Here is a 19,848-nt window from a genome sequence, read left to right as displayed (position 1 = left end):
GGGGAGGCACACTAGAGCTCCTAAAAGAGTTTATTTTATATATCAATGGAACTACCACATTTCTTAGGTTGACTGAAATGTATTCACAAAATACAATTGATTTTTTAGATGTGACATTGAGGAAAAAAGACAATACTCTAGAAACAGAAGTATTTAGGAAGGTATGTAGGAAGAATGCTATTCTTCACAGAAGTAGCATGCACCCCCCCCCCATATACCCAGAAACATTGTGAGTAATCAAGTGAAACGTTTTTCTAATATAACTAGTGATGATTTGGTTTTCTCTGATGCATTATAAACTGTAGAAAGTGATTTTAGGCATAGAGGCTATTGCAATAGAGATATGCGTTCATTGGACATTTTTGAACGTACACATCTAGGACGTCCTTTTATTAAAAAACAAGGCAGCATAGATGAGAGACCTATAGTGAGGAATAATGATAAGAGGAGACTAGTGATACCCTTTACTAATAATAATACTTCTATTGTCAACATTATTAAGAGACATTGGAACATTTTACAGTTAGATGATGGTATAAAAGACTTAGTGGGTGAAAAACCATCCTTTAGCTATAAGAATACTAAATCTTTAAAACGTATGCTTTGTTATGAGAGAGTGCCTAAAAATAAGATCTCCTCTGAGAGAAAGGGTACATTTGCATGTCGCACTTGCAACCAGTGTATATATATATATATATATATATATATATATATATATATATATATATATCTAATGAAATCTAATGCTTTTATACATCCAGATACTGGTGTTAAATATGAGTTTAATGAATACGCTGATTGTAAGTCAAGAAATGTGATTTATTTAGCATCCTGCATAAAATGTTATTGTTTCTATATAGGAAAGACTAATAGAACCTTAAGAGAAAGGATACAAGAGCATTTGTATGCTATACATAGAGAGAATGAAGGGAATGCCCTAGCCAAGCATGTACTACAAAATGACACCACACATGCCTTTAGATTTTTAGTAATAGGACAGTTAACAGAGACTGAAAGACTTGGTAATATTGGCAATAAGACAGAAAAAGCTGAGGCAAAATGGATTATTAAGCTATCTGCGAATAAAGGTCATGGTCTCAATGATAAATTTTCATTGAGACCATTTTTATTAGATAAACCTTTGAAACATTAAACATAAGTCTCACTATGCAATATGTGTTTTAGTATGTTTTAATATTTTACTTCTACTATTCATTTATTAACATGAGATCTTTATGATATATTTATATAATTTTTATGGAATGGAAATTATGTATTTTTGTAACTTACATGTGACTTGCTAATGTGTTTTTCATTGGTGTTTTACTTATATATAAGTTGATTTAAATTTTATGGTTTGTTGAAGTCTGATGAAGCGTTCCAAGCAACGTGAAAGCACTTACTTATTCGAATAAAGGACTTGTTTTTTCATTCATCTGGTTTTGCTTCGTTTGTTGTGGAGTATCATCCTCTTCTGATTTTGGATTTGTGTTTTTTTGGGAGGCGATACCTTACCCTGACAGTGTTCTTTTCTTGCTAAAATTATATAAAACGTACATCATGCAAATCATTTCTTTCATTTCTAGGAAAATTAAATAATAAATGCAATTTCCTAATTAAATGTAAGTACTTCATAGGTAGGTACTAGGCTATTGGCCCTAGGGCCTATACAAGCCTAGCTTTTCACACCCAAGAAAATTATTTTCCTGTACCACTGTCAAGCAGAGCCATAGAAGTGATCCCCAGGGTGAATTTCCTATTTCCCATCCAATCATCAAGATTTTTCTTGAAGTGTACTAATGAGAAGTTTTGTTTGATATAAATAGGTAGTTTATTCCAGAGTATGGGAAGTCTCTGGGACAGGAATCTATCCCTCAGGCATGTTCTGTTTATTGTGGTGACAAGGTTTAGGTCCCTAGAGTGTGTAGCTCGGAGGGATTGGGACTTCTTTAAGTGGAGCATGTCCAACAGCTCTGGGTTTGACATAGCTTTGTATGTTAGGCAGAGATCACCTCTGAGTAGGTGATATGTGACGGAGTAAAGCTGGAGTTTTTTTGAGATGGTCTGCGTAGGGCATCTGTTTGAGGCCGGTAATCCACTTTGAGAGATATTTCTGCGGTCTTTCTAGTTGTTGTAGATGTCTTGTGAGGTACATACCAAAAGGAGCATTGTACTCTATAATGGGTCTAATGAGTGACAAGTACAGGGGAACAATGACCTCTTTTTTTCTGGATGAGAAACCTTTTGTGATGAGGTGTGCCATGTAGAAGGATTTCCTGACTACTGTGGCAATGTGATTATCAAAGGAGAGACTACTGTCCACCTGTGTCCCAAGGTCTCCTATCACACTTTCGGTTTTAAGTATACTACCACCTATGTTGTAGTTTATGGGTACAGAGTTTTTACCAAAGGGGATGACAATGCACTTTTTGGCATTGAGCTTGAGGCCATGGGTTTGACACCAGGCATCTGTCTCAGTGAGGCCCTTTTGTAGTATATCCACATCGTTAGGAGTTTTGATTATGGCTCCTAGTTTGCAGTCATCTGCGAACTTCGTTAGCCAAAGACCTTCTGTGTTAACCTGTACTTCAGAGAAGTAGATACCAAACAGGAGAGGACCCAGGACTGAACCCTGTGGTACTCCACTTATCACTGGTCTGAAGTCAGATTTGGAGTCTGCTACCTTTCACAGTGTGGGTTCTGTCAGTGAGCCAGTTGGCAACCCATCTTGTGACATAGGGATTTATACCTAGTTTAGTGAGTTTATAATTCCAGAGTGGGGGATGTTATCGAAAGCCTTGGCAAGATCTAAAGAGGCTGTGTGAACCACCTTACCCTCGTCTACAGCTTTGGTGACTACTTCAAAAAAGTCTATCTGGTTTAGGAGACATGATCTGCCTTTTACAAACCCAAACTGGGTGGGGTCCAGAGTTTGAAGATTACCAATGTCTTGTTTATAAGTTCCATGATGATATGTTCAATGGCTTTGCAGACCAGGCTCGTCAGGCTAATGGGGCGGTAGTTCCCGGGGTCCGTGGTGGCTCCCCCCTTGTGGAGTAGGATAACTGTCGCTGTGCGCCATTCAGCGGGCACAAAGCCTGAGGTGAGGCTATGATTGAACATGGTACTTAGGTGAGGTGCCAGTTCGTTCTGTAGTTCATGTAGAACGCAGCCTGGGATGTTGTCTGGTCCCATGGATGCTGTGTTCTTGGCTTTGGAGAGTGTGGTTTTTACCTATGCGGCGTGATTACAGGAACTTTGCATTCTTCCGGCATAGAGATGCGCTCTTTAGGGGGTGAGAGGGGGGTAAAGTTAGCACTGAACTTATCTGCCAGGATGTTGGCAATATCAGTTGGGTCTGTATATTTAGTGCCATTGTGCTGTAACTCAGAGCAGATCTGAATGTTGCCATTGAGATTCTTGACGTAGCTATAAAATGCTTTGTGGTTGTCTTTAGAATCAGTGGCAATTTTGTTTTCATAACTAGCTCTGGAGGATTTTATCAGGGATCGCAGCTTCTTACTGAGGTTGACCAAGGAGCTCCTCCACTCATGGGATTTTAATCTCTTTTGCAACAGTTTCTTCCTTCTGTTGTACAGTTTGTTTATGGCAGGGGACCACCAGATTGGCTTCCTTTTTTTGGAGGATAGCATTTTGGTTCTGTTTGGGATAGCACGATCCATGCACTCGTGCAAGTGCTTATAAAGTGCAATTGTGTAGGCTTCAGTAGTCGTAACTGTATTGTCCATCTGCATGGGTGTCATGAGGTTCACCACTTCTGTCTTAAGAAGCATGAAGTTGGCTTTCGAGAAATTTTTTTACCATGGTTTCCTTAACGGGGGGTGGGGGCAGGATGTAGATATCTAGGGTAATTAGCTTATGGTCGGATCGGACCAATGAGGCATTGATTTCAGGTGTGGAACACCGGTCACTCATGTTGGTAATGACTAGATCTAGGATATTGTTGCCCCTGGTGGGGGTGTGGATAAGTTGATCCAGGGCATTGGAGTTTATGAATTCCAAAAAGCGTTGAGCAATGGAGTTGGTACATGAGTAGTTTTCCCAGTTAATGGTGGGGTAGTTGAAATCGCCCATTATTAGGGTGTTTGGTTGAACCCTTATATTTTCCAGTAAATCAAGAAAAGAGGAGTGGAGAACTGTAGGAGCTAACTTCAATCCATACTTTAGTCTGAAAGTTCCATATCAGATATAGTTATAACAAAATAAATCATTTTTAATGTTCACACATTGAATCTCATGTCTATCTTAACTTAAGGATGGCAAAATAGAAGTGACAGTCATAATTAATCCAGAATCAAATGCCTTACCTCCAATATATTTTATTTTGAGAAAATGTTTGTTGCTGTTGGTAACACACTTATCCCCCTTCCATCACTTCAACTTTATATCAATTTCTGTTTCTCTTCTTACAGAATTATTGTTTCAGACAAAGGTCTTCCCTTCTCACTTCTTGTTTTTGTGAACTTTGATTTCTTAGTGGTGGGAAATCCCGGTCACAGTCACTGTCCACTGAAACGAATGGTCCTGCATCCACCATACTTATCTTCTTCCTTCTGCATGAGTATGTTGATTACTTGCTGACATTTTTCCCTGCAGACATGCATTTACTGAAGACAGGTCATGCCATTTTCATAGAAATGCTCAGTCACAACTGTAATCCATTAAATCCCTCTGTAATTTCTTCTTCTTTTGAGTTAATTCTGTCTCCAAATCATTTAGTTTAGCATCAATACTGTCTAAAGAAATATTAATTTACTTCACTGTAGTTTTAGTGCAATGTTTACAGTGGATAGTCTTAATTTCTTCCATCATTTTCTTTTGCTTTGACGTATCTCTGTCAATTAAGATATTTACCCACTCACTAGCACACATGTGCACTGCAGCTGCTGACAATGGAAGAATTTCTCTACTTCATCTTGTAAATCAAACAGTAAGACTGAAGTGCACATCTGTTTCATAGGACAGTTATTTCTCTTTTATTTCACTCAATTCCTTACCTCCACTGACTCATGAAAAGTATTTGATGCCACAGATGAAGAAAATAATCTTATTCTTTGCTTCTCTTTCTGAGAGAAAATTCTCCTAAAATCATGGGTGCTGTTATTTCAAGTTGCCCCTTGTAAGCTCAGTGATTCATCTGGCACAAAGTCATTCATAATTTGCTCTCTGAATCACTTCCACCATCACTTCTTAACATACTAGGTGCATTATTACAAGTCAGATGACCACCTTTTTTTGTTTTTTTATAACACTTTAAAGTTGTTACTAAATGCTGTACTTGTCGTCATGCACTACTTTGTTTTTCCAGCTACACAAAATGCATGCAAGTGAACTAAGTGACTGCAGCATTATGTGCTCAAGTGTTCCCAAGCCTGCAAATGAAGATTTGGTAACCATTCCCTTCCTGTATCTGCTACACAACATGTCTCCCTTTGCTGCTGTGGATTTCCCCATTTACAAAATGTGGTTTCAGGGTGACTTGACTTCATTTTCTTTTCATTGTTGAAGAGCACCCGAGACTGCAAATGAAGATTTGACTATAGTCCTTTCCATCATATATTCCTTACACTGCCTTCAGTGTAATTACACTATTAAACTGCAGTAAAACTAGTTCAAAGTTTTATAAGTACTTACTAGGGTAATGATCCACGAAGATCATAAGACTCCTAGCTTTACATTCACATGGCAGTTTTTAGCCCTTACATTTTGCAATGATTAATCTGGAGATGGGCAAAACAAGGATATGTTCGGATATTTACTTGTGGGTCCATCGGGAACACTGGTGCAAAACCAGAGATACATTAGCAGTTTCTCATCAAATCATCCAAACTGCATTTGAATAGAATAAGAAAAGGAAGTAGTTTGTTATGTGGAGTGGAATACTGTAGCACAGAAGTAGTATTCTCTGTGATACACGCCTCTCCATCCAACATGTTCTACTTATGTTGCAAAACAGATTGCGATCCCTTAAGCGAGTACTCATGCTACCACAGTACTTATTTATGTGTAATAGGTCTGACAGGGCAGGGTCTCCCAAGGCTCTATACATGAGGCAGATGTCAGTATAACACTGAAAAGAGGGACAAGCGTTTGAGATGGTCTGCATAATTTTTTGTCATTCAGGCCCTAGATTTTTAAATGAAAAAGCATTGTGGTCACTCCAGCTGTGACAAGTGATTAGATGGATATATATCGAATGGGGAATTATATTCACTGATGAGCCTGATAACAGCTCCGTACTTTGGAATGATTACATACATGGATCTGGACACCATACCTTTAGTTATAAGCTGAGAAATTAAATGAAAAAGGATCTGCTTACAACAGGGGTTACATAGTGATCAAAGGACAGTTCATTAGAAATTAGGTTCCCAGATCCTTGACTATGGGATCAACTTTCAGGGGTGTGTTGTCAATATGATAGTTACAATGGAATTCATGCTGCCAAAGGATATAATTATACATTTCTTGGCATTTAGCTTTAGTCCATGGTTTTGATACCAGCTTCTGATTTGGGAGAGTCATCACACAAATTTCCTCATACTTAGATGGGTATCCCTGAAATGCACAGCATCTTTCAGTAAAATGGGTGAACACCAAATACCACATAGATGTAGATAAGAGTCATGGAAGTTCATGCAAATTATTATTTAAGCCCTGAAGTACACACTAGGCATGCCCATTTAGATACAAGCATCATGACTACAGTTCATAGGTCCGTAAGTAGGTACTAGGCTATTGGCCCAAGGGCCTACCTAGCCAACAAGGTTCCCTGGGTCACACCACCCAAGGAAATGAATTTCCTGTGCCCCTGTTGAGCAGTGTCACAGAAGTGATCACCGGGGTGTATTTCCTATTTCCCATTCACTCATCAAGATTTTTCTTGAAGAGTGCTAATGAGGAACTTTGCTTGACATAGACGGGTAGCTTGTTTCAGAGTATAGTAAGTCTCTGGAATAGGAATGTACCCTTCCAGCATGTCCTGTTTATTGTAGTGACAAGGTTTATGTCCCTAGAGTGTGTATCTTGGTGGGATTGGGATTTCTTTAGGTGTAGCATGTCCAACAGCTCTGGGTTTAACATAGGTTTATATGTTAAGCAGAGATCTCCTCGGAGTAGACGATATGCTACAGAGTAAAGCTGGAGGTTTTTGAGATGGTCAGTGTAGGGCATCTGTTTGAGGCCAGTAATCCTCTTTATGAGGTACTTCTGTGGCCTTTCCAGCTGCTGCAGATGTCTTATGAGGTACATTCCAAAAGGGCATTGTACTCTATAATGGGTCTAATGAGTGCCGAGTACAGGGGAACAATGACCTCTTTTTTCCTGTATGAGAACCCTTTTGTGATGAGGTGTGCCACACAGAAGGATTTTCTGAGTACTGTGGAGATGTGATTATCAAAGGAGAGACTACTGTCCACCTGGGTCCCAAGGTCTCTTATGACACATTTGGTATTAAGTAGACTGCCATTTATGTGGTAGTTCACGGGTATAGAGTTTTTACCAAAGGGGATGACAATGCACTTTTTGGCATTGAGCTTGAGGCCATGCCTCTGACACCAGGCATCTGTCTCAGTGAGGCCCTTCTGTCCACATCATTTGGGGACTCTACTATAGTTCCTAGTTTGCAATCATCTGCAAACTTCGCTAGCCAGAGGCCTTTTGTGTTAGCTTGTACTTTAGAGAAGTAGATACCAAACAGGAGAGGTCCCAGGACTGAACCCTGTGGTACTCCATTTGTCACTGGTTTGAAGTCAGATTTGGAGTCTGCAACTTTTACAGTGTGGGTTCTGTCAGTGAGCCATTTGGCAACCCATCTTGTGACATAGGGATTCATACATAGTTTGGTGAATTTGGCTATAATTCCAGAATGGGGTATGGTGTTGAAAGCCTTGGCGAGGTCAAGATAGGCTGTGTGAACCACCTTACCCTCATCTAGGGCTTTGGTGACTGTCTCAAAGAAGTCGATCAGGTTCAGAAGGCATGATCTACCTTTCACAAACCTGAACTGGGTGGAGTCCAGAGTTTGGAGGTTACCAATGTCTTTGTTTACGAGTTCCATGATGATATGTTCCATGGTCTTGCAGACCAGGCTTGTCAGGTTAATAGGGCGATAGTTTTCAGGATCAGTGGTGGCTCCCCCTTTGTGGAGTGGGATAACTGTTGCTGTGTGCCATTCAGTGGGCACAAAGCCTGACGTGAGGCTATGATTTAACATGGTGCTTAGGTAGAGAGTCAGTTCATTCTAAAGTTCATGTAAAACACAGCCTGGGATGTTGTCCGGTCCCATGGATGCTGTGTTTTTGGTTTTAGACGGTGTAGCTTTTACCTGCATAGATGTGATTACAGGGACTCTGCATTCTTTCTGTATAGATATGGGCCCTTTAAGGGGTGGGGGGTTAAAGTTAGTACTGAACCTATCTGCCAGGATGTTGGCAATATTACTTGGTTCTGTAATTTTCATGCAGTTGTGCTGTAACTCAGAGCAGATCTGGGTGTTACCATTGAGATTCTTGACATAGCTATAGAATGCCCGGTGGTTAAACTTAGAATCAGTGCTGAATCAGTTGGAAGAATCATGAGGTTCTTATGACACAAAAGAAGGGAAAGACACCTGGAGATCTTTAATAATTTACAGCTGTCAAACAAACTGGTGGTTGGATTATTTTAAGTACATTATTTAAATACATATGTTGATTTGTTATGAATTTGCATAAAACTGATATGAATTTTTTGCTAAAAAATGTCCAAATGGAATACAACAGACATGTTTGCTGCTTGCTTGGGAACATGTTTGCTGCTTGCTTGGGAACATATTCACTACACAATGGTGCATAAAATGTTTTGTGGACGTATTGGTGACCCCTAACCGGGAAAAGCTGAAAGACACAACAACATTATAGCATTTGAACAACTTGAAAGCAAATTAATAATCGGGACAAAGTGCTTTAAGTTTAGCCAATTGCTTTTTAAATTAGATGATATGAGAGAAAATAAGCCTCAGAAGTATGTGTTAAGATGTTTGTCTTATTAATCTGAAACAAAGATTTAAATAAATGATGATGGAAAGTTGACAGCATGCATTTCTACTAATGCTTTATACTGAATATTTAAAAAGAAAAGCTTTTCTAACTCAAACTGTTTTTTTCTGCCATAATTAAAAAAAAGCATATTTTAAAACTCCCTGTTGAAGAGTCAGCACTCAAAATGCCATTGACGACAAGCCGAGAGAGACCAAATATAGAGAAGAATGAATTTAAGAGAACTATATGTTATGTGTATATTAAACTACTGGTGCAGAAGTGTGTGTGTTGAACTGTATGTTATGCACCGAGCTTTACGAATGTAACCACAGTCTACCCTACGGGAAAAGAACAAAATGTTTTGCAATTATATTTATCTCTCAATTTCACTGAAGAAGACAGAATCTCCAGAGCTATAAGTTTCTTTCTACTGTCTTGAAACAGAAATAATTAGTAGGTTTAAAATGTAACGTGTTTTTTATTGCTCTGTGACTTCCTAGCAGCTGCACATCTGAGAGATACATATTTTTCAATTTTTGTCACACTTACCATTTGGATAATAGTAACATTACACAGCAAGATTGGGCACCCTTTGGTGAGGGCCTTAAAAGTAGTTGATAAGAGCTGGCTGGTGACAGTGATAACTACCTTATAGTCTGAGCAGAAGGGAGCATAGCTAATAAACCCATGCCAGCCTTCCCCCAAGAGTGTCTGTGTATTTGTATACAAGTCAAATCTCAAAGTGTGTGTGTGTGTGTGTGTGTGTGTGTGTCAGCTACTTAGGCAGGGACACGAAGCACTGGTTGGACAGAGAGGGTGCTGGAGGTCTTAGCTTAGCCACTCGGCTGAGATCTTAACTCTATAGCTGTGCCAGTGGGGAGTCTTATTGGGGATCTGGAGAAGGATGGAGAAACCAGCCCCAGACTGACTGTGATCTCTGTGTGCTCTTAAGGGAAATTGTACTTTACTGTGTGTGTACTTGTCATCCTCCCACTGTGCATGTCCCTCACTGGTGCTAGTGGTGAGGATTGACGCTCCTTGATTACTGGGCCAGTGTGGTCCCCTATTAGATGATCGAAGACGCATTCTCTTGAATGCGTCTTGATCGAACTTGAAAGCGCAAAACGGCAAAATACCGAAATGGCATATAAAATAATTCTTTCCCTGGGAAAGAAATTGCTTGGCCGCCTTTGGTATTTCGCTGTTTTTCTCACTGTAGTGTGATCTCAGAGTTGGTATATTTAAGTGTGGGTGGGAGTACAGCCCCCCATTTTATGTAATGCTTTCAAGTTTTGGTTTTTTTTTTTTTTTTTTTTTTTAGAACAGCAATTTTTTTCCCTGGGAAAAAATCGCTGTTCTGAGTGTTTGGGATTGTAAGCTTTCGCTTACATGGGGTCAATAAATCAGCGTTCGCCGATTTAATATAGACCCGCCAGTGCAATGGCGTCACAACCTATACCTTAGGTGAAAAGGAAATATTCAGAGAAATGGCATATCAGATCTAGTATATATAAGTCTAATCTTTGGGACATTCAGCCTCCGTATTTTGCAACTCACTCGAGTGGGTCCTGGCATTTCAAATGGTTTCCTTTTAAAACAGTGCACAACAGTCTTCATCTTTTGAATGGGTTCAATTTAAAATGCAGAGCTAAGAAACTATACAAAGTCAGGAAGTTTCACTTTTTCAGATAAAGTAAACAATGTAGAATGTGCTGCAGTCCACAATTACACCATAATATACTTCTCAGTGAGAAAAGACAGATTACTTTTACTTTTCAAAACTACCAGTAAGTCCATACCTGATCATGGTTCTGCGTGCCAGAATGCTAGAGACCATTCATTCACTCATTCATTCTCTTGTAACTTGCCTAATCCTGTTTAGAGTCACAGTGGGTATATGCATTGTGCCTTGACACATTTTGGGTATATGGGAGTGGAACTAATCCTGAACAGAACATTGATTCTTCCCAGGATGCACAAACACACACACACACACACACACACACACACACCAAATGCTCCATAAATATAAGCAAACAGATGAAAACCTTATTGTTCCATATAGTGAATTGAAAGTTATCTTCTGCCCAACAAAACACGGTAGTCATTTCAGTTTCTTTAGCTGCAGAAGAATGAATTGCCAAACTAAAATGCCTCTAAGCTGGCAAAGCAGGGATGTTTAAATCTAACAATCCAGAAAGTGCTGTCTCCTCTACTTCCAGTTACTGCATATATACTATACACTCAGTGCAACTAGTTTAACATCTTACTGGTTTTCCTGGTTCTCCTGCTTCTCCAGGTTTCCCAGCATCTCCAGGGGTACCCTAGATGGAAACACAAACATTTCTTTTTAAAAACAGTTCACTTACTCCTCAAGTTGTTGTCAAAATGTCTGAATAAAACACAACTGTGTACACAACATCAGATCCAGTTAAAAAAAAAGAGCTTCAGAGTTTTAAATTATTAATTTATACACATTGAAAAAATTGAAATGTACAAACTATTATATTGTATGTTTTAATATCTAATTATGCTAGTCACTTAAGGGGAGATTGTTCAGCTCTCACGTCTTCTTGTCTGCTTACATATTACATCACAGTTACATATGACGCCATCGTTTTTTGTTATGCTACCCTAATGCCTTTTATATGGGATGTGTATCACAGATATGCAGGCCATCAGTGAATATAATGCCTCAAGAAAATTATTGCATAGACACTCAGCATTAATCCAAATACATATCAGTATCTTAATCAGCAGGCTTTTATTATTCTGAACATTTGCACCACTTGGGAGGTGCGCACTGCTTCAGTAAATTCTCAGAATCAGGTTCTTCACGAGACATTTTTTCTAGTCATGACTATCTGAAATCAGCAGTGAAGGAGCATCATAAGGGAATGCCACTCATTACCATTTTGGCAGGAATGTCATAAAGGAGATGGAAGAGAAAATTGCAATGAGGGCATCCTGAAATGAACAATACCAGTTTTGGAGTAGATGGTTGGGATGAAGAAAGATGTGTTTAGAGTACAGTAATTACTTGCCAGCTAACACAATTTCTTCACAGCAATCAAAAGACAGTAGAGTCTTATTATTCTGAAAACTGCTCTAAGCAATCATGCAAGCAATGGTAAGGAATTACAGAGGAGTCTTTTAAATGAGACTCGGTTTTAGGATCCAATTAGTTGAACAGGTGATCAGAATATATTAGTAGGGCAGCCCCCCATGCATTGTGCGCACTAATGTAAGTCATTTCAAGGTAACAAAATGATGAAAATTTTTGCCTGTTCAGCTAAATGGACTTAGCCAGATGACTTCCACTAAAAAGCAAGCAGAGAATATAACTGAATACCATACTTTGATGGTTTGAAACAGTACGTACTCAAACCACCAGAGAGTCGGATTTAATCAGTGGCCTTGATTCTGGAAGACACTACAATGGAAAGGCAGTGAATAGCTCTTATGGGAATCTGCCTCTTCAGTAGGATAGTAACAGGATATTCATTACCATGGTAACATGTGGGTATCTCAGAATGCAACTATGATATCCGAGACCCAAATGTGATGAAGACATGGGCTGTATGGAAACAAATGTGCAGATGGTGATTGGCATGCTTATTCTGGGGGGGGGGGGAGCAAGAGATCATTTTAGGTGACTATGATATCTGAGACCCAAATGTGATGAAGACATGGGATGTATGGAAACAAATGTGCAGATGGGGGATTGGCATGCTTCTTCTGGGGGGAAGCAAGAGATCATTTTAAGTGACTATGATATCTGAGACCCAAATGTGTAGAAGACATGGGCTGCATGGAAACAAATGAGCAGATGGTGATTGGCATGCTTCTTCTGGGGGGAAGCAAGAGATCATTTTAGTGAGCAGGTGATGTATTAAATTATTAGCTTGGAGAAGTGTTAGACACAATCTGTGGAAGCATTTGTGCTATTCCTTCACTGTGCAATATACCTCATCAATGTATTGCAAGGATCGCTGTGATTATGCTCTAAAATCTGGAAAAAAGTCAAGTCAGGTAAGCGTTAAAGTGGTGCAAGACCCAACCTTAATTGTTAAGCACCCTTCTGCTTAAGTTGTTAAGGTTGGGTCTAGCGCTAGGCAGTCAAATCTGCCAGTACTGACCAGTAAATGACAGCACTGTTGTCTGAAGGGAAAATTTCCTCTTACAAACTTAGAAAGTAGCTAGAATAACAGGATGTGTTTGCCCAAAGTGTTTTTTTCCTTTAAAGATACAAACTTTGAAACTCAAATGTGTCACTATTCGGTGACTTCAATCCTCAATAAGTTGTCAACCACGGACTTTATGTGGAACAGACCAAACACACAAGGCAAAAATATGAATATTCTGTGAATATGTGGAAAGTTGAAAGCCATGAAAGGGGACTGTAAACAAAGTGTTACAGTGCCTTTCTGACACAGCCCTCTAAGTGCTTTATGGCTTTGAAAGCCATCAAAACACTTTTTTTTTTCTTTTTTTCTGTACCTAGAAAGTACATGGGGCATATAAAGCTCCATGCACTACAAAAGAAAAGAAAATTAGGAAGACCATGAAGCCTAAGGTCAGCACGAGGGGGTATAAAAGTAAAAATATGCCCACTTCACTCTAGACTGAATATCTGGGCAGTAAGATTCTGGTGAAAGTATTTATCCTTGAACAGGTAAGTGCAGCTCATATGTGTTTGATTGAGGCACTTTTAAAGAACAGAGCAAAACACAGTCTTTTTTAGAACAGGACTTTACAGGACCTGGTAGAAGCCTAAGACTGCCCTCCCTTCAGGAGAACTAGCTCATATGAGGAAACAATGAAACAGACATACCTTGTCTACTTAGAGGCCTGCCCACTTCGTCTTGCATGAAGAAGACAAACTGTCTGATACAAGGATTTTTTGCAACAGCCAGGCATGATACTTTACATTGGCTGTAAGAATAGTTATCAGATCTTTACACTATTAATTCAGTGACAATTTAAAAAGACATTTAATGGAGACATTACGTCTATGTACAGTGAAACACTTTACAAAAAGAAACAGATCCCCTTTTTGAGTCCCAGTTAGCAGGGTAGTACTTCGCAAAACCATCTTTTTCCATTGCTAGGAGTTCCAACAAAGCTTTTTCATTGATCCTCACAAATGATATCTTCTATACAAAATCCAGACATCTTAGTAATCAAAGCATAACATGATCTCCTTAAAATTATTCTAGTGTTCCCATAATGACATCATCAAATTTGTTCCCCTGCTCTAGTACTTGTCCCTGACCCTTTCCCAACTAGCTGTCATGGGATTCAAGTGTATGTTCTTTGGACAGTGAGTGACTTCATATAGATCCATGAATGTATGCACAGAATACATTAATATTTAACAAAACAGTAAAGATTTATAAATTGTGCAGAAGATTAAAAAAACTGGATGCCTGTGGCTGTAATACTAAACTGATAATTATAGAAAGCATCAAGCCTTTATTCTTCATAGACAAGCAATCCTCTGTAACAAAAAAAATCAGAAATAGTTTAACTATGTTAAACATGGCAGCTTTTATATACTTAAAAGTAGGTACAAAAAATGTACGTATTGTTTAATTTTAAACCAGCCTATTCAAGGCAAACAGTATTTTGATCTAATCAGTAGTAGTATATGGGGGGTCAGTAACTGTTGTTCTAAAATGCACTTTTATGGCCCTGTTTATAATGTTTGTCTTGAATAGGCTGGTTTAAAATTAAACAATTCATACATTTTCCATACCTACTTTTAAGTATATAAAAGCTGATTTGTTTAACACTGTTAAAATATTTCTAATTTTTTGTTACTGAGGATCACTTGTCTGTGACGAATAAAGGCTTGTTGCTTTGGAACACTACCTGGGTTTTATAATTTTTTGGAAATTACTGTGAATGAGCTCATTTACGAAGTTTTAAGGCCACGAGTTTCTTTTGTTTTTTATTGTTTTGCTCAACACTCATGGTGATGAGATTGGAACTAGATAGATTCCTGTGCTTGTTCATTTTTTAAATTGATAATTATACTACCTGCATTCCCTTTTGAAAGTAGATCTACACTACTCCACTATCCAGTGCCATCTTTCTGCAATATCTGACTTTCCTAACCAAATCATGGTCAAAACTTTCCAAAGAAAGATGTTACTTGATAGTTTGGTATGGGAAAAACTTAATGATCGACCAAAATGTGTTTTTAGAAAGGGTAAATCTTTCAAACAGTTATTAGAAAAGGGTAGTAATTTTTTAACTGATTCTACTGGTAGGGCAATTGGCAATTTTACATGTGGTAGATGTAGCGTGTGTCATCTTGTTTTGCGCACTGATTCTCAGCTATATGTGGCCGGTGTGTCAATTAGGCTACATGGTCATTTTGATTGTCATTCAAAAAATGTGGTTTATTTGGCTAAGTGTGGCCAATGTCCAGCGTTTTATGTTGGGAAAACCAGTAGGGCGTTTAGAGACAGAATTAATAAACACATGTTGGACATCAAGCATATGAGAAAGACAAATGCCTTGTATAGACGCATTGAGTTACATAGTGGACATGAATTTAAGTTCTGTCTCATACAAAAAATTGTTAAAGATATGCAGGGCAGAATTTTGGATGTCCATCTTGATATTAGTGAGACTAAGTGGCAATTGAGATTGAATGCCACTGTTTTTCCTGGCATTAATGACCACATTAGTATTGGCCCCATTTTAAAGTTAAAACACATTCTTGGGTAATATATTTATATTTATATTATGTTTATATGTTAATTGTTATGTATTAATATGTCTTTTTATGGTTCTTATTAAAGGAACCATTGGGTTCTGTTTTTTAATGTATTTATTTTAATGTATTGGACTTTTCTTTTATAAGTTATTATATTGTGTTTGGGTTTGCATGCTGAGGTTGCTTTAAACTAAGCAGCATGTGATTCATTACTTAATTATGTGATTAAGTTCGGTATTATAAATTGAGATTTTTTGAAGTGATTGTTTAAACAGTTTCTGAAGAAGTCTGAATAAAGACGAAACCTATGTAAAATTCATTGTCTGTGGTTGATAGTGCACTACAGTTTCCAGGTGCTGGTCCTTGGGTTTGCTTGTTTGGTTCCAGTGGTTTAGTTCCATGTTACTTAGATTATTTGAGGGCTGATATACCTCAAAAATCTAACATTCAAGCACAGGCTTCTGTAAGGGCACTGAACATTGTATGGTGGAAGTTGTAAAACAGGCAAGATTCATAGCACTTTCTCTGACACAAACTTTGAGACTATAACCTATTTTCCTCCATGATGAAAAGTTTGTCACTTTTCATCTCTGAAAAGTTCAAAACTTTCACCTTTATAGTGTGAATATGTATTCATCATCATCCATAAGGACATATTTTCCTTAATATCCAATCCTAAATTTATTCCAGAAGTAGTTGCCGAGTTCACATCCTGTTGAGTCATTTAGTTTGTGTTTATTTCTTCCTATATCTAATCTAGAGGTAAACCTACTTAAATCAGAATTCAAGAAGGCAATTAGGTATTACTTCCAACATATGGCACAGTTTAGGAGGGCAATGCAATGATTGTATTCCTTTGTTACATAAAGACAAAGTGCACAATAATTAATACACTGTTAATTAAAAACTACAAGTCTTCACCAAAAACCTTTAATCCCTTGGTATCTTGGCAAAAAGCCTTCCAATGAGGATAAAAATCAACACATAAAATACAAAATATATACACAGAAGGAAAGTATACCATCATTAATTAAAAATTAGCATTTAAGAAACCTTCCAGTTACAGGAATTACTTGGTCCAAATGGGATTAAAGTATTACATTTAGGAATACAAATAATTTCCTTATATAATAAGAACGTTTTAAAGTTCTCCAATAAATACCAGTCATGGGTACCTGTCCTAAAACTAAAGCTTTGAAACAATCTATGTTGCTAGCATTATCTATAAAATGTGCAGCTAAAACTATTCACATCTGTGTGAATATTTATAAGATGTTCTTTACTTCTAACTGTAAATGTTCTTTTAGTCCCACCCCATAATACAAATTACAGGGACATCGCATAATATAAACTACAGCAGAAATAGAGCAAGTGAAATGTCCTTTGACATCTATTTTCCTATCATTAATTGCCTCAAACTTAAGAGAAATTGACAAACTTCAGAGTTTCCCAGAGGAGACACTACCCTTCGTATCCAAATTATATATATCTTAGTAATTTTAGGTGGTGTAAAATAATTGACATAATATATTCCCTATACCTTTATCCATAGAACATGAAATAAATAGTGCCTTAAGTAATAGCTTTTTCACATTAGCATCCATTAGTAATGTATTTCAATTTCTTTTAACACACTTTCAGTTTGATGGAAAAGAACTGTATAACAAAATAAATCTGCTGTTTGGACTCTGAATTAAAGGCCAACACTTTAGATTAATTCTTTTGGAGCCATAATTAGAGCTGCTCAACAATTCTGATGTAGAGATTTTAACCTCTTCTCAATAAACTGAATAAAACATTGTACAAAGAATATTCTCTTCTTTGAAAAATGTCAATGGAATTACACTCTCTCATTTAAAAATCAGTAACTAGACTAAGTGTTATAAAACTGGATAAGAAGACTGCATCATTGTCACTAACAGGTCATTCTACTAAGGGAGTGCTATGCTCTGTTGCCTGTGTAAGGGTAACCTCCATTAAATACATTTATGCTGTGTGTCCTGGACTACTATTTTTACCTTTGCAAGCAGTATAGTTTGGAAATTAATATAAAGGACAGGGCAGCTTCGGGATGACAAGTCTTTAATGGGTTTCTTTAATTAGGTCATCTTTCCATCTTCTATATGAACAATTTAAATATGTTGTAAGTAATTGCTATGTAAATTGTTAATCGCTATGTAATCCAATGTAACTACTGTCTGTTTATTTTACCTGTGGAGCTTTTCTCCCCGGGCCTCTGCTGAAAATGGACCTACGTCCAGTCAGACACTCCCGGTCAACAAATATAAATAAATAATTTGAAGCTCAACCAGCTGAAAGTTTCCTTAATGACCAAGTGTCCAGAGAAGACAGTTTTGCTATGTGCCTACTATAATTCAAGATCCTCCAAGAAAAAACATTCAGCACAGCACTGACTCATCCTTTAGTTCACAGCTGAAAAGGTTTTCCTTGAATTGTTTTATGCTTTCAGAATTCTGAAATAGCACTGGTGGGGTGACGTATTTTTCCCCTTTGTTCCCTCTGCTTTATCTTTGAAAGACAGAGAGGAAGCCTCTTTCATTCTTTCCTGAAGTTGGTAACGCAAACTACCCCTGATTTTGCAAAACATCTCTGATTGTGCCTCAAATGTTTACCTTGCCCCTTGTAATTATTTTGATTTTAAGGGAAATTACTGAAATTACAGTTGGTCAATAATGCTGTCAGTGATTCACACGTCTTATTGTCCAGAATACGCATGTTGATGTAAAACATGTTGATCTACTGACTTTATCTTGGGATTAGAGGACTATTTTGAAATACTGTTACTTGTTTTGATACTTAGATCCCAGATTATTTTTGGCTGCTCTGTCCAGAATACTTGAGCAAGAAAGCTGAGAGGTATGGGTGGTACTTTGATATAATCTATAGAAAGCAGGAGTTCCAAAAAAAGATAAGAGATCCAACACTGTTGCAAAAACATTGCTGGTATTCTGCCTAGTGGAATGAATACAGCTATACAGAAGACTGCCCTGCCAACTGATCTGTCCTTCAGAATCTAAATATATGCTAGATAAAATGCAGTGACTCAGACATCTTGTGTGAAGAGCTAGCTATAACCAATAGCCGGATTGTACAAGCTCAAAGGTTTAATAGGAGTATGGGACAGATAAAAACTAAGATCCTAACCCTGTAGGAGGTGGCCAGCCAGACATTTCAGGTAAATGTTACCTCTTATCATAGGAGGTTACTAGTCTAATGGCCCAGGGGCCCGTACAAGCTTAGCCATGTTACACCCTTTTTTCCTTATAGACCAGGAGATAAAGTCTATATATGCATGCAAATCTGTAAGCAGCACCACCTGATCCTGTCAAGAAGGGACGCAGGTGCAACCCCCAGGATACATTTGTGGTTTCCCATCCAATTGTCCAAGCTATGCTTAAATAGGGTCATAGAGGAGCTCTGTTTAACATGAATTGGAAGTTAATTCCAGAGGAGTGGCAACCTCTGTGAAATATATCTGTCTCTCCAGCATGTTCTGTTTATGTCGCATGATAGGTTAAGGCTCCTAGATTGAGTAAGCCATGTCCCATTTGACTTGCAGATGTGTAGCAATTCCATTAGGGCAGGGTTCGAGACTGCTTTGTAGGCCAGGCACAGGTTGTCTCTAAGCAGTCTATATGACACAAAGTACAGTGACAGTGCCTTCAGTCTATCCACATAGGACATGTGCTGAAGAACCTGAATTTTCTTGGTGAGAAACCTGAGGTCTCGCCAGTTGCTGCAGGTGTCTGGTGAGGTACATACAAAAGGGAGCACTGTACTCTGGTCTGATGAGGCATGAGTACAGAACTGTTATAAGCTCCTTTACTCTGGATGCTATGCCTTTATTTATGATATGTGCAATGTAGAAGGCCTTCCTCACCACTGTAGACACATGCTAATCAAAGTTGAGGCAACTGTCAACCTGTGTTCCCAAATCTTTCACTACTGAGTTTAAAATTAGGATGTTATTGTTGATATTGTAGTTTGTAGGGATGTCCCCCTTGCTGAATGGGATGATGATGCATTTTTTGCATTGAGTATAAGACTGTGGCTTTACCA

General features: G+C 38.1%; 1 protein-coding gene across 1 annotated transcript in view; it reads right to left on the bottom strand.

The window, feature by feature from the left end:
• LOC122790648 (collagen alpha-1(I) chain-like) overlaps nt 1-19,848 on the bottom strand; it is an 882,142-nt gene that overhangs the window by 313,699 nt on the left and 548,595 nt on the right. The window contains exon 19 of the mRNA XM_044058172.1: nt 11,312-11,365. Within this exon, the coding sequence (XP_043914107.1) occupies nt 11,312-11,365 (54 nt within the window). The remainder of the gene's footprint in view (nt 1-11,311; nt 11,366-19,848) is intronic.

This window comes from Protopterus annectens, chromosome 16.part0, assembly GCF_019279795.1.
Source record: "Protopterus annectens isolate FY-2018-M chromosome 16.part0, PAN1.0, whole genome shotgun sequence".
In the NCBI taxonomy this organism is placed as follows: Eukaryota; Metazoa; Chordata; order Ceratodontiformes; family Protopteridae; genus Protopterus; species Protopterus annectens.
The sequence above is the reverse complement of the archived record's forward strand: the minus strand, read 5'-3'. Positions and strand labels throughout refer to the sequence as shown.